Source organism: Rattus norvegicus, chromosome 19, assembly GCF_021556685.1.
Source record: "Rattus norvegicus strain SHRSP/BbbUtx chromosome 19, alternate assembly SHRSP_T2T, whole genome shotgun sequence".
Lineage (NCBI taxonomy): Eukaryota > Metazoa > Chordata > Mammalia > Rodentia > Muridae > Rattus > Rattus norvegicus.
Window position 1 is genome coordinate 65,179,237 of NC_141552.1, and position 13,893 is coordinate 65,193,129.

Sequence of the window (13,893 nt, forward strand, 5' to 3'; positions counted from 1 at the left end):
GCGGGCACCTGTACTGGCCTTGTGCACACTCGAATATAATTTAATTAATATAATTTTTAATTGGCAAACTTAAGGAGTGGCAATACAAAAAGTAAGTTCTAAAAAGAAAAAGGGAGGGACATGACATAAGCTAGTGAGATGGGCCAGGCTTGGAGTAGGCTGTCAGCTGTATCTGTCACCTGTTTCTGTTGGCCTTTTCTGTGGTGCTCCTGGCGTTCTCTGCACTCCTAAGGATTAACAGTTTGGGTTCCAGTGTTTGCTCTGCTGTGTACCGTGTGGTCCTGATCATCGATCCTCCAGTGCTGAGTATGGGTAGTACCCTTCCTGTGATCCCAAGCAACTCTGGGAAATAGTTCCTGTGCTAAGAACTTGTGTTTTAGGAGACAACCTAGTAAGAATGCAGGACAAGCCTCTGACAAGGAGCACTGACCAAATACCTTGAGGTGATAGCTGCTCACTGAACGCCACACCGAGATCAAAACCAAGTTCCTGCATTTATAAGGAAGGAAGGGTATAAACACTGTGGGACTCCGGTACCTTTAAGGTGTCCTAGAAAGCAAGTGTGCCACACTGAGGGAAGTTTTGGATGAGGAAGGGCGACAGAGTACTGTTAGCTGGTCTGGACTGAGGTGGGCTGGGCCAAAGAGAGGAGCAGAGGGTAATGGACTACAGCTCTTGGCAAGACCTGCATGAGCGCAGTGTGAAGTCTATTTGATTCCCTAGGCAATTAGGATAGTGTGTGTTGTCTTGTGAGTTTAGGGCAAGAGAAGTTACAGGCTGGGCAGTCTGGAGCCTGTGTGAAGTGGAGTCCCCTTGGTGTTGGAGTGAAGCTGGGTTATTTAAAGGTTAAATAGACAGGGAGAGTGGTAAGGATCTGTATCTGACCCTGCTGACCTAGGGACCCTGAGTGACAGATGGGCCCTCTTCCCTGATGAAGTGAGCTTTTCTGGAAGATGAGTCAGCCCTCCAGGAGTAGGCCAGTGGCTCAGCTCGGTCTCTTAGCAGCGCTTAGTGGCTGTGTGAGCTCTCAGCAGTGGGACTCAGGACAAGCCTGCGTATGACAACTCTTATCTGAGACATGTTCTTTCAGGTCACCTCTTCTATAAATTTGGAATCACGGAATCTGATTGGTATCGGATCAAGCAGAGCATTGACTCCAAGTGCCGTACAGCCTGGCGGCGGAAGCAGCGAGGCCAGAGCCTGGCGGTCAAGAGCTTCTCTCGGAGGACACCATCCTCATCCTCCTACAGTGCCTCAGGTAGGCTCAGGAGAATGCTGTCCCGAAGCCTTTGTTCATCAGTCCTGGCCCCATTCAGTGTGAGGCTGGCCTTGTGGGAACTCCCTGGGCAGTAGCAGGAGCACAAGGCCTGCTCATTTTATTCATACGGTAGGCTCAACAGGGACATTTGGGGCAGGACCTTTCTTGTGTTGCTTGGTTACTTATCTTCTGAGTGTCTTGCTGCCTTAACAGTAGCTGCTGTTCCTTGCAGAGTGGCTGTGGGTGAGGGATGGAGGGCCCACTTTGTGCTCTGTAGTCTTAGTTTGAGCTTGTAGACACAGGCTTGTCCTTGAGATCTCAAAGATATTCTCTTAGCCATACCTGTTGGCCTGTCCCCTCCCTTCACCCTAGTGTAGGGCTTGGGCAGTCTTGGGCAGTCTTGGCTCTGGTACTTTTGCCACTGAGCTATGCTCTCAATCCTAAAATTGTCTTTTAAACTCTTTTTATAGCTTTCTTGGCAGTAGCAATTGCTCCGGAAAACTGAGTCCTGGGTCAGCTCAGGACCCAGGGCAGCAGTGGGCAGGGGGCTGGCAAGGCTCCCTCTCAGGGCAGAGTCCAGGGACTCTGTTTTGGAAGCTACAAAGCTGGTCACCTGGAGCCTCCTTGACCCTCTTCCAGAAAGCACTCTTCCTCCTTTGTTTAGTGCTTCTTGGATACTTAGCTCTAGCCGTTGCCAAGATTCTAAGGTGGTAGCTGTGTGGGCCACACCCATTGTTCCATGCAGGGCAGTGTTTCTGCAGACGGCGTGCAGAACTAGGAGTTGGCCTTCTTTCCTGGGAACCCAAGGGAGCCTTTAGGCATGAGAGGAATGTGTCTGGTGAAGTTGTATGTGGCAGAGGGTGTTTGGCTATTGAATGGGCAAACAGGACTTGTGGCTTGTGACTAACCTGAGATGCGCTCTTGGGGTTTCTCCCTCCTCACCTGAGCAGCAGATCTTCATGATGGCGGCTCTGGCAGTGGTTCATCAGTTCTGTTTGTCTCACTGTGGCTCCATGTGACTGTGCATGCGTGTTGCATCCATGTGCTAGATAAAGGTTGTAAGAGTGAGCACTGGAGTGAGCCTTCTTACTGTGGAAGTGCTGTGCAGACCAGTGGATAACTCAGTCTGGGCATCAGATCCCCTGAACTGGTGCTCTGATGGTTGTGAACCACCATGTGGGTGCTGGGAACTGAACCCAGGTCTTCTGACAGAGTAGCCAGTGCTGCTCTTAACTGCTAAAGCCATCTCTCCAGCCCCATAATCCAGAACTTAATGACAACCTGAGAAGATCATACTCTGGGCCACAGATTTCAGCATTGAATAGGAAGACAGCAAAGTCCAGACACCTAACCTAGGATCCAATACCAAGACACAGGAAAATAACCAAAACAGACAACAAACAAAACCTAAATCCAACCGGCTGAGCCACCCTGGTGGCTAAGGAGACCCAGTCTTAACACCTACAATGTTATTAAAGTTACATTCAAGAACTTAAACGAGGAGCAGGAATCCAGTAGCAGGGACGAAATAGACATTCAAAGATTGCTGATCAGAGTTAGAGATGAAACACGAGGGAATGGTTGCCAGGCACCTGGATTTCATGCAGGCTGAAGGTGGCTGTTGGTTTCATCACAAGGAGAGTTTATCAGATAGGGCCTTGATGAGGCAGGCCTCACCGGAGTCTGACAAAGTAAGGAGGCATGGCCTGTGCTGCGAGGTTAAGAAAGCACAGTGCAGATGGAAAGAGCAGGGTTCTGTAGCTGCACATGTGGGAAGACCTCCTCAGGTGCACAGCCAGCCCAGAGCATTACCTGCAGGCTCCACTGCTGTGTTCGTGCTGGGTCCTGGCACCTCTGAGGCTGAACAGTGCACCGTGTCCCTTTTCTGACATGAATCACCTTTCAGACATGTGACGGTCTGCCCCCTGGTCACAGGGTAGTGTTTGGGGGCCACTGAGAAGGCTGTCCCGGGACAGCCTCTGTGGTGACAGTGGAGCTTGAGTGAAGGGTGAGACATGAGACTGTGCAGGGAGTGGCAGTGCTGGTGAGTCGGACTGCCTTCAGAGGTGAAGGAGCCAAGAGATTGGCCGAGAAGAAGCAGGTCAGCGCTCCAGTCATATCACAAACAACCATTAGACCGTCCCTCTACAGGTGGACTGTTTACGACATGTGTCTGCTCTGAGGCGCTGCTGTGTAACTGTGGAGTCATGGTCAGTTCACATTCCAATTGAGGTAGTGTGCAGTGGTCTGAAGCTCCACATTTCTAGCCAGCACCCAACTAGCACCCACCTTGCTGGTCTAAGCCTGCTCTTAAATCAGTGGGGCTTCCTGGTCTCTAAGCCAGAGGCTGCTTTACAGATAGAGACTGAGATGTCTGTGCCCTTGGCTCCCGCGCCGGTCAGATCCAGGCTTGTTCCCTTGTTAGCCTGTGGGCTTCAACTGATTTGTGTCTCTTTCTGTTGCTTAGCAGTAGCTTAGTGTGAGGATATTTATATTTTGTGTTTTAATTTCCAGTTTTTTCTTTTTTATTAGTAGCTAGTTGTACTTTTTATTCCTCTTGCTGCTTTGTTTATAAACATTGTCGATTTCTCTAAGATGCTGTGAATGCTGGCTCCTGTGTAGGCGGCCAGCCACTGTGCAGTGTATTAAATGCCCAAATTTTAGGCAAGTCCCCAGAGGTGGGGTGTTTGAGAAGCCCTGGCAGCTGGCAGCGCCCCAGGGTGACTGCTGGGGAATGGACAAACGCTGTCGTATGTGCACCGGTCCTACCTAGGTCTTACTCACAGGGGACACTGCCAGGCAGCTGGTCCTTTTCTTCCTGACCCATGGTCACCATCCTCCTGGCAGCAGACACTGGTAACACAAGAACTGTGCTGACCCACTGTGTGGTCTTGCATGGAGTGGAAGGGAACCTTTGGCTAGGAGGACACTGCTGAAGTGGGGAAGGGCTTCAGAAGGCATGGTTACTGTAGTCCTCCTCCTCCTGTGGACTTGGGTGTGTGTTGTTTAGGACGAGCTCAGGGCTGCCTAGTAGTTCTAGCTTCCAGGATGTGGCTGCTGAGACAGGCAGGCTCTTGCTTTCAGAAAGGGGCCTGGGCTTGGGGATGTCCTTGCCACTCCACATCCACGGGTGTTGTGAAAGTGCACTGCTTTGTACGCTGATGGGGAGACAGTCTATGCTCTGTCCTAACATGCCACATTCTTGACAGGGATCTGATTAAGCAGAGTGGGTGGCTAAGCCAAGGGACTTCTGGGATCTTTGTCATTGTTATGTCTACATCTGCGGTTGTCATAGCAACGCTATTTCTGGTATTCAAGGCTATTTGGTGATGATGGTAAAATGCAATTAAGCCGGAATTCTGTTAATTTGGAATTGGTATTGATTCCAGCTGGGTCGTTTTGCTACCTTAGAATTGTTAGCAGAGACAAGGAGCCACCACACAATGCTACAAATGATTTTCTTTTTTCCCTTACAAATATTTATATAGATAAGAATTTCATCTTTTATTCCACTTTATTTATTTTGTATGTGTCTTTTCACATGCATGCCCCTGTGCCTGTGTGTCAGGGATCGTGGTCATGAGGATGCATGGGGTATGCACGAGTGGAGCTCAAGAACATCTTTCAAGAGTAGGTTCTCTTCCTTTTTCCATGTGGTTTCTGGGGATGCGCCTCAGGTTGACAGGCTTGGTGGCAAGTATCTTTACCTATTTGGATATCTCACTGGCCCTTATGAGTTTTGTGTCATCTATTGGGATGTTTGGTTCCTAGTTGGTGCACTGTTTTGGGAAGGATCAAAAGGTACGGCCTTGTTGGAGGAGATGTGTCTCTTGAGGTGGGCTTTTCAGTCCCTGTCTTATGCTTGTGGATAAGATGTAAGCCCTTGTCTACTGCTCCAGCACATGCTTGCGGTCCTTTGTCACGCTCCCCACTGCAACTGACCCTCGGAAACTATAAGCAAGCCCAGGCTTTTTCTCATAAGTTGCTTTGGCTGTAGTGTTTCTTCAGCAGTAGAACACTTACTAAATTGGCTAGCTTGTTGGTTGGTTGGTTTGTTTGGTGCTGGGGATAGAACTTCTGTGCCAGGCTAGCACTCTACCCCTGAGCTGTGTCTTCATCCCTTGTGTATTCTTCTGAGACCAGGTCTTACAGTGTAAGCTTGGGACCCTCCTCAGCCCCTTGAATACTGGGGGTACAGGTATGCCACGATGCCCAGCAAAGCTAGTTTATGTAATGACGGATTAGTCACTGTCAGTTTGGATACAAACCACAGAGTCCCAAGTTTCGTACAAGCTCCTGGAAATCGGCATGTAGCCTGGGAAGGGTGTTTTCATTTGTCTGCTCTGTGTCAGCGTTCATACACTCTGCTCTAACTGTGCAGGACACGGAGGTGGCATCTGTGCAGTGGCCAGTAGTTTAGAATGGCAGAAGGGCCAGCTAGTCCATCTTCTGCCTGTGCATGTGTGCGAATCCACAGGTTTAATTCTTGTCATGGTGTTTTTAAAACCACAGGCACCCGAGGCTCTGCTGCTGCTGTGAGAAGGACACAGAGCTTTTCTTTGTAGTCGGCTTCACGTCCTTAGTAGCTATTCTTCCATACAAGAGGGTAGTCTACTGTCTCAGGGCATCACACTGTTTGCCCAGCAGGTTTTCTGACCAATTATTACAACTCTTCTGCCACAGAATGCATAATATACATTGACTTTTTTTTTTAATTACATAGTATTACAATTAAAATTAATATATATCAAACCAAATGTACCTTACTTTGATTAAATATAAGAAAAAAAATGTGTTGCAGATGTATCATTCAGTTAAATTTATCTTGGAGAAATGTCACATATTGCAGAATCTAATGCAGGGTGGTCCTAGTGTAGCCCTGTGGGTCATTTCTGTGGACAGACCTCAAGCCCTGCAGTAGTTCAGTAGTTCAGGTGTTTGCAGGAGAAGCACTTAGTTACAGCAGTGTCATCCAATCTGACTTTCTAACAATCTCAGTTCCCCTGACTCACTGTAGACGTCTCTGCAGAGCAGAGGTGCACTCACTTGAATCTGGGTGCCAGGTACCTTTCCTCTTGTGTAGATACCGAGGCAGGGAGAAACAAAGGAGCTAGGATGACAGGTGTCATTCACTCTGTGTGTGGGACCTGAGGATCCTAACACTAGTTCCTTTGTTCCACAGAGACCATGATGGGAACCCCTCCACCTACCAGTGAGCTACAGCAGTCACAGCCACAGGCCCTACACTACGCATTGGCCAACGCACAGCAAGTCCAGATCCACCAGATTGGAGAGGACGGACAGGTGCAAGTAGTACGTACCTTCCTCCTGTGTCCGGGGCTGTGTGAGGAGTCGGGGAGCTGTGGGAGGAGTCGGGGAGCTGTGGGAGGTGCCGGGGAGGCCTTGGCTTCTGTGCAGCAGTTCTTCAGTGTGCACTGGGCTCCTATAGGCACCGCATAGTGGGAAGAGGCAGGACAGGATGTGTGCACCTCAGAAACTGCTGGAAAGCAAGGAGCTCTGAGGTAGCCCTCGGGCGCTGGTCTCCTGGGCTGTGTGGGGCTGTTTTAAAGGAAACAGTGATGTAAGTGGTGAGTCTCTTGGGCTTGGTGATTGTGTAACTGACTAGATACCAGCAGGTATTTTCATCTGTGGAAGCACTGGGATTAGACCACTTTGTCACTTTGTGAACAGCAAAGCAGAAGCAACCTAACACCTGTAATAGGCCGTTTGCTCAAAGATCTGTTTGGGCCAAGATAGGATTTAAAAAATAAATTTTTTTTATTTTTAGTTGTGTGTAGGGTTTGTACATGTGAATGCACGTGTTCACAGAAGCCAGAAGAGGGCTTTTAGATCCTCTGGAACTGGAGTTCTATGGGGTATTCTGAGCTGCCCAACGTGGGTGCTAGGAATTGAACTCAGGTCTTGTTCTACAAGAACAAGTGCTCTTAACCTCAGTCGTTGCTCCTGCCCTAGATTGGATTTTGGTAGGAGTCAGAGCCCTGGGCCTCTGCGGAGCCACATTCCTTAGTTGTTTGCTGAGTTGTTTAAACGTGAGTTTACCATCTGCCCACTTGATGCCCACCTCACTCCTCCCGTCTGCCACCCTCACCCGCACATTCTTAGTTGGTAAGTAACATCGAAGAGTTCCCAAGTCATTTGAGGAGCATTACTTCTGGAGGCTACGGGCTGCGCTCAGACTGTGCACACGTTTCACCAGCTGCCCAGCGTGGGGAACCAGAGCTCCTTGCCCTCCAGCAGTCTCTGAGGTGCACACTCTCCTTGGCCGGAAGCAGCCAGGCATGAAGGTGGCAGAGGGTGCTTGCTGTTTCCTTTGGTTTGTTTTCCTCTGATGCTTCTTGGTGTCTTCTCTTGCTGCGGATTCCACAGGGCCACCTACATATTGCCCAGGTGCCTCAAGGGGAGCAGGTGCAGATCACACAGGACAGTGAGGTGAGTCAGATGTCCTGTCGGGGTCACAGGGACCTTGTCCTGTTCTCAGTGTGTGGAACCAGTGCCATTCATTCCGGCAGAGCCTGGGAAGCTCTCTAGGAGAGACTGCTTGGCGCAGTGGGGTGACTGGGACACTTTTCTGGTGTCCTTTATAGTTGAGGACGGTGTGAAATGAGGTCTGTGGAGAGACTGCAGACTCAGGATTCTCTCGTCCCAGCAGTGGGCCTGGCTCCTTGCCTTTTATGTCTCACGCAGGCAGTGCTCTGAGTGCTAGTGTCCTCGTCTCGGGGACTCAGCCCTGCTGTGGGCCACACTGTGCTGCTGTGCACGCCCTCGTGAGTCTACAGTTGTTTAAAAACAAAGAAGAAAACAGACGTCCTCATTGGTCAGGGCTGAGGGTTGGGTTTAACGATTCTGCTTTTACTCTTGAGAGGAGCTAGAGGTTCAGCTTATGATACTTGTTTTGTTTTTGTGGGTGTTATTGCTAAAAGGGTTGAATTTAGTAGACTTAGTGGTTTCCTGGTTATTTCTGGGTCATGTAAGGAAGTTCCTTTTTGTTCTGTGCAGGGCAATCTGCAGATCCATCACGTGGGTCAGGATGGACAGGTAAGTGCTCACCCTCCCCATTCACTCCTTTGCACTGTGGCCTGCGCACAATCTGTGTTTTCAGCATGAGACACTGCTGTCGGGTGGGGGCGGGGCTGCCTCCTGCACGAGGGAGCTGAACTGAGGTGTCCAGGAGTATGGACAGGTGGGCTCTGCCTGCGCTTGTACGTCCTGGGCTCTCACATTAGTTTTTGCACTGGAGAAGAAACTCCCCCCTAGTTTATTACTTTCTGCAACGTTCCATGAAAATCTGATGGACAAGGTAGGCTTGGGTCTTGATTATTACAGTTAAACATTTTCCTGTTCTCCTGAGGTGAGGAGAGCAGCTGTCTATCATATATACCTGGCAGGACTGTGTGCTTAGTAAAGTGCCCCAGGCTGTGGTCCCCAGGAGGATGTGCTATGGTGGGGGAGGGAGGAGCGGGGAGGGGGGGCTGGTGCTGGCAGTAGGGGGTTTGTTTGCCCTGTGTGGCCTTTAAGGAGTTTTTGTGAAGATTGGTTTTAGTTCTGGGTTTTGATTAGTCAGGACAAGCTCCTGTTAGTATAATGTAGCTTTCATTGTGGAGACGCCCAGAGCTCACCCACACAGGAGGCTGCTGCTTGTTTTCCAAAACTAGCGCTCTCTGTGCTGGAAGACCCACGTGCCTTCTTTGTGCTTCCCGCTGTGGAAAGAGTTGTAGGTAAGAGGACCCTAGTCATTTCTGCCAAGCTCGAGCAGTTAGGAACACGGAGCAGAGGCCTGGCCGGACTGCCGTTGGCTCCTCTCTCTGCCTGTGTTGATGTGCTTTGGGTTTATGTTGGTGTTTTCTCTGCGAAGGCTGTACCTTTCTGTGGGTGAGGACAATAAAGCCCCTCCCTCACCTCAGTTCCCACGGTTTCTGTTGTGAATGGAGTTGCACCTGGAATTGGAGATAAACACAGTAGGGCTTTTCCTTGGCCCTGGCCACCTAACATGAAAGCAGAGATCCCAGTGTGCAATCCCAGGCACGGCAGCTCATGACATGGCCACAGGCAGCTAAACCAGTCAGGGACAGTGAGACTGACAGAGCCATGGCCTGAGCTTCCAGGCAGTGACACCTCTGGTTCTGCCCATCTCCATGTTTCAGAAACCTGTCACTGCTGCCAGCTCTGTTAGAAGCAGCCTCCCTACAAGAAGCTGCCATGCTGGTCACTTGTCACACTGAGAAGTAACTTGTCCATCTCTACTTCTTTTTGCATACGAACCTCACACATCTTTCTATCTATCCCCTGCTTCCCAGTGTCACCGTGTCTGGGACTGACTATCCGAGGGCACTCACTGCTGTCACCTTCTCTCCCAGAGGCAGTCTGCCTTCAGGTGGCAGTGTGCAGCGTGTGCTCAGGAAGCAGCTGCTTCTGCTGGGCCTTAGCCGGGTGTCCTGACGTTCCCTTGGGAGAGTCTGCCTTCATTTTGTCATCTGGCCGGTTCGCATGTTGTTCAGTAACCTGACTTAGAATGGCTTCATTTATGGTGCAAAAGACACACATGCTCCATTTACCTTGATGTCCTCAGTGGAGCTAAAAAGCCTAGACCTGTGCTGGGGACAGTCAGCCCTGTCAACACTCCTGTGCCTGATGTTCTTGGGTTCTTTAGCTGAGCTGGTCTCAGCATCCTCGTGGGAGCGCTGGACTGTTTTTCTGAAGACTGACTGACGACACTGTCCTCCCCTGTAAAAGCTTGGGAAGACATCTGTGTGGGAAGGTGAAGGGACTTGCTGCATCCAGGCTGCGGCAGGGTCACAGGGACAGCTGTGTCCCTAGAGGGAGGCTGCCTGTCACAGGAGGACTTGGGCACTAGAGCTCAGGGTTGATGAGCTTAGAGCCGTCTGAACTTGGCCTGACAGGTGCACAATACTCCCAGTGTAGACAGCTGTGACCAAGTGTGCTCAGGCAGGACCAGTGGAGCATGGGAACATTTGAAGCTTCAGTGGCTGCTCTCAGTGAGTGGTGGGGGAATGGGTGGGCTGTGTGCTGTCCACGTCTGCTCCTCTGTTTGCACTGACCAGCTCTAGAGGGGCTCTGCTTGCTCTTGGCTGTTCTAGCCCTAGAGGTCCCTGCTGTTTGCCAGTTGTCTTCCCACTCCAGGTCTCCAGGCCTTTGCTGCAATGAGCAGTACTCAGTATCTCTGTATTCAGCACTCAGTATCTCTGTACTCAGTACACGGTACACAGTACTCAGTATCTCTGTGCTCTGTATACAGCACTCAGTATCTCTGTACTCGGTACACAGTACTCTATCTCTGTGCTCCGTATACAGCACTCAGTACTCAGTATCTCTGTACTCAGTATCTCTGTACTCAGTACATAACACTCAGCACTCAGTATCTCTGTGCTCCGTATACAGCACTCAGTACTCAGTTTCTCTGAGCTCTGTACACAGTACTTAGTACTCAGTATCTCTGGTCAGTAGAGGGAGGAGGCAGGGGATTCCCTGGATAGTGAAATACAAACTTTAGCAGAATCTTTTAAAACACGACTTAGAGGGTCTTTGCCTGGGTTCTCAAACTGTGCTTTATCTTGGTTCCTTAGTGTAGGCTCCACAACAGAACTGACCTCGGGCTCCTCTGAGTCTGGCCGAGTGCTTTGAGTTCAACCTCAGACTGCAGCTCTTATACATAGGCTGTTGTCTTCTGGCCAGTGTGTCTTTCTGTGGTGCACATCCCTTAGGTGACCTTCCATTAGGGTTGGTTGGGTTTAATATGCAGCCACTGGCTGCAGCAGCAGCTGTGGGAAGTGAGGACTGCGTCTCAGGTGTTCCTTGCATTGTGCTTTGTTTCTGATGGTTCCTCTGGAGAGCCCGCTCTGGGCGCCGGCAGATGATTTAAGCTGATTGGAACTGGTGACATCTTCTCAGGTGAAGCCATAGAACCAGTGGAGGTGGTTCTGCTGCTGCCCCTGTTCCTGTCTCGTAGCTGTGAGCATGGCCAGGGCTAGGGCCATTTTGGAGTGGTCTGATGAAATTGTTTGGTGGAGCTTGGGTGGGAAGTCAAAGCAGGGTCAGGGAAATCTAGGGCCTCTTGCAAGGGGATCTGCCAGGGCAGGGCTCCAGAATGGGGCTATGGATGGGACAAGTGTGTTGATCCAGTACCAACGTCTTGTCAGGTCAAGGGATTTCAGTCCTCACAGTCAGCACAGTGGAGTCTTTAGTTTGTGTGAGTTGTCAGAAGACTCTGAAAATAAAAGTCTGCAAATGCCAAGAGCCATAGGTAGGTCTGACGGCTGCAGTGTGGAAGATGGAGTTTTCTGGGTGCATTGAAAATGCTAAACAGTGACCTTTTTGAGGCCAGTAGTAAACTAGTGGCTACCTTGAGAAGGCCCCTGGGGACTGGCCTTGGTCTTGGATAGTTGCTTTGCCCGCAGAGCTGAGCTTTGATGTGAACTACTGCGCCTCTTAAACTCCTTCTCTATAGTTTGTTGCAAGGACGGCTGGTCCGAGTTGGCTGGAGCCCGAGGCGGCTGGAGCAGCAGCTGATGGCAGCTTGTCTGCAGAGGGCTGATGTGCTTCAGACTCAGGGAGAGCGGGTTCACACATGGCTCCAGGGTCTTTCTCTCATAAACGTGTGAAGTCAGCAGGCAGCCTGGGCCTCACTATAGCTTTAGTAGTGTTTACTTTTCTGCCCGTCACCCCATTAGCTCTTGAACACTGGCTATGACATAACACACCTATAGTGAACCACAGTGTGAGAGATGACTATGTTGTCAGCTTAGCCTGTTAGTCTAAGGTAGTCCAGGTTTTCACACAGATGATATTTGTGCTGTCAATAGCAATATCTAGTTCCCTTCATTTTGATGAGTCAGAAGAAAATTATTCTTGAATTTTATTGGAAACCCATTGGTAATTGCTGGGGCGGGAGGAGTGACTGGGTAGCCAAGAGCACTTGTTGCTTGGCAGAGAACTTGGGTTCGGTTCCCAGGTTCCGTATCAGGTGGCTCACAGTTGCCTGTAAGTACGCCACCAGGCAATCTGACACCCGCTTCTGGTCTCTGGTCACTTGCATTCATTTGCATATACCCACATACAGATACACATGCTTACACATAATATTTAAAAATCAAAAATGACCTCTATAAATATAAACCTGTGTGTGGTAGACCTGGTAGCAGGGCTTCTCTCTGGTCACAGGGAGTCAGGAGTATTGCAGGCGGCTTTGTTCCAGGTGACCCTCAAACTGGGAAACCCCTCTGAGCTGCCTGCCTCTAGCTGAGCAAGCGTCAGGGATCTTGGACAGCATCTCCATGGTTCTCTGTCCTCTGGAGCAGCGGAGCCCCGACAGGCTGACAAGCAGCTGGATGCTTCCAGAGGCTTGTTGTAGGAATTGGACCAACTTCTGCCAAGTGTGCCAAAGGCCTGGGCAGTGTTTCGAGCAATGAGAGGGGGTTTATTTAGGCTTGCATGTTACTTGGGCGTCTTGTTTTTGTCCCTGGTGACTTCTTGGTACTGCGTCTCACAGCTTCTGGCAGAAGAGTCTGAGTCCTGTGAGTGGCTGGATACAGCCCATGGCATGCTGGGAAGTTTGCTGTAAGGGGTGCTCACTCACATTCATTGTTCCTGCCTGGTCACTGCAGCCAGGCCAGTTTGAAGGGGCTGTTAGTTGTAAGGTGAGGTGGAGTCATAGTACCCCAAAGCTAGCTTAGGCTAGGTTGTTCCACTGCTGCCCCAGCTCCCTTTTATGTCCCTCGTCCTGTTCTCTTTAGGGACTGCAGCCGGCCCAGGCTGGGACAGACCGTGTAAACACAGGATAGGCTTTGATTGGTTTTATCATTTTCCAATGCTATCATTTGCTTGCTTGGTTTTTCTAGACAGGGTTTCTCTGTCCTGGAACTTGCCTCTGTAGACCAGGATAGCCTTAAACTCAGAAATCTGCATGATTTTGGGATTAAAGCTGGGTGCAACTCCTCCCCCTCATCCTCCCAGCTTCCCCATCTCTCCTGTCGGACTTCCAATGCACTTGCATATTGTTAACTGTGATAGTGCTGCTCGCACTGGGAACAGGTTCAGCCCTTTCCTTCCTTCTTTCCTTCCTTCCTTCCTTCCTTCCTTCCTTCCTTCCTTCCTTTCCTTCCTTCCTTTCCTTCCTTCTTTCTTTCTTTCTTTCTTTCTTTCTTTCTTTCTTTCTTTCTTTCCTTCTTTCTTTTCTTTTCTTTCTTTTTTTTTTTTTTTCTTTTCTTTTTTTCAGAGCTGGGGACCGAACCCAGGGCCTTGCGCTTGCTAGGCAAGTGCTCTACCGCTGAGCTAAACCCCCAACCCCGGTTCAGCCTTTTCTTTTCTGCCTTTCTTTGTGGAGAGTCCAGACCATCAGCACTGCTACCGAGTGCCTATGCCCTCGCCCTTACACAGCTGTCACATCCGCCACGTGCACCACATCTGCCACATGTGCACTCCTTCTCTGACTCTGACTTGGGACACATTGATCATCTCCCCCTGCCAATAAAGGAAAAAACCTGTTTGATACCACCGTGGTTCCCCCCCCCCCCCCGCTCCCCCATAGTCTGCAAAGTGATTATGTGGGCGTGCTTCATACCACCCTACAGCTGAGAATCTGCAAGCCAGGGCCTGCCTGT

General features: G+C 50.2%; 1 protein-coding gene across 21 annotated transcripts in view; it reads left to right on the top strand.

The window, feature by feature from the left end:
* The window catches only part of Banp (Btg3 associated nuclear protein), a 77,820-nt gene that overhangs the window by 47,577 nt on the left and 16,350 nt on the right, over positions 1-13,893 (top strand). For 13 of the 21 annotated variants that reach the window (XM_087594267.1, XM_087594274.1, XM_087594271.1 and 10 more), the window contains 4 exons: positions 1,091-1,258; positions 6,441-6,571; positions 7,646-7,708; positions 8,276-8,314. In XM_087594267.1, the coding sequence (XP_087450393.1) occupies positions 1,091-1,258; positions 6,441-6,571; positions 7,646-7,708; positions 8,276-8,314 (401 nt within the window). Of the gene's footprint in view, positions 1-1,090; positions 1,259-6,440; positions 6,572-7,636; positions 7,709-8,275; positions 8,315-13,893 lie in introns of all 21 variants that reach the window. The other 8 variants (XM_087594265.1, XM_087594273.1, XM_087594270.1 and 5 more) reach the window with 1 other exon arrangement.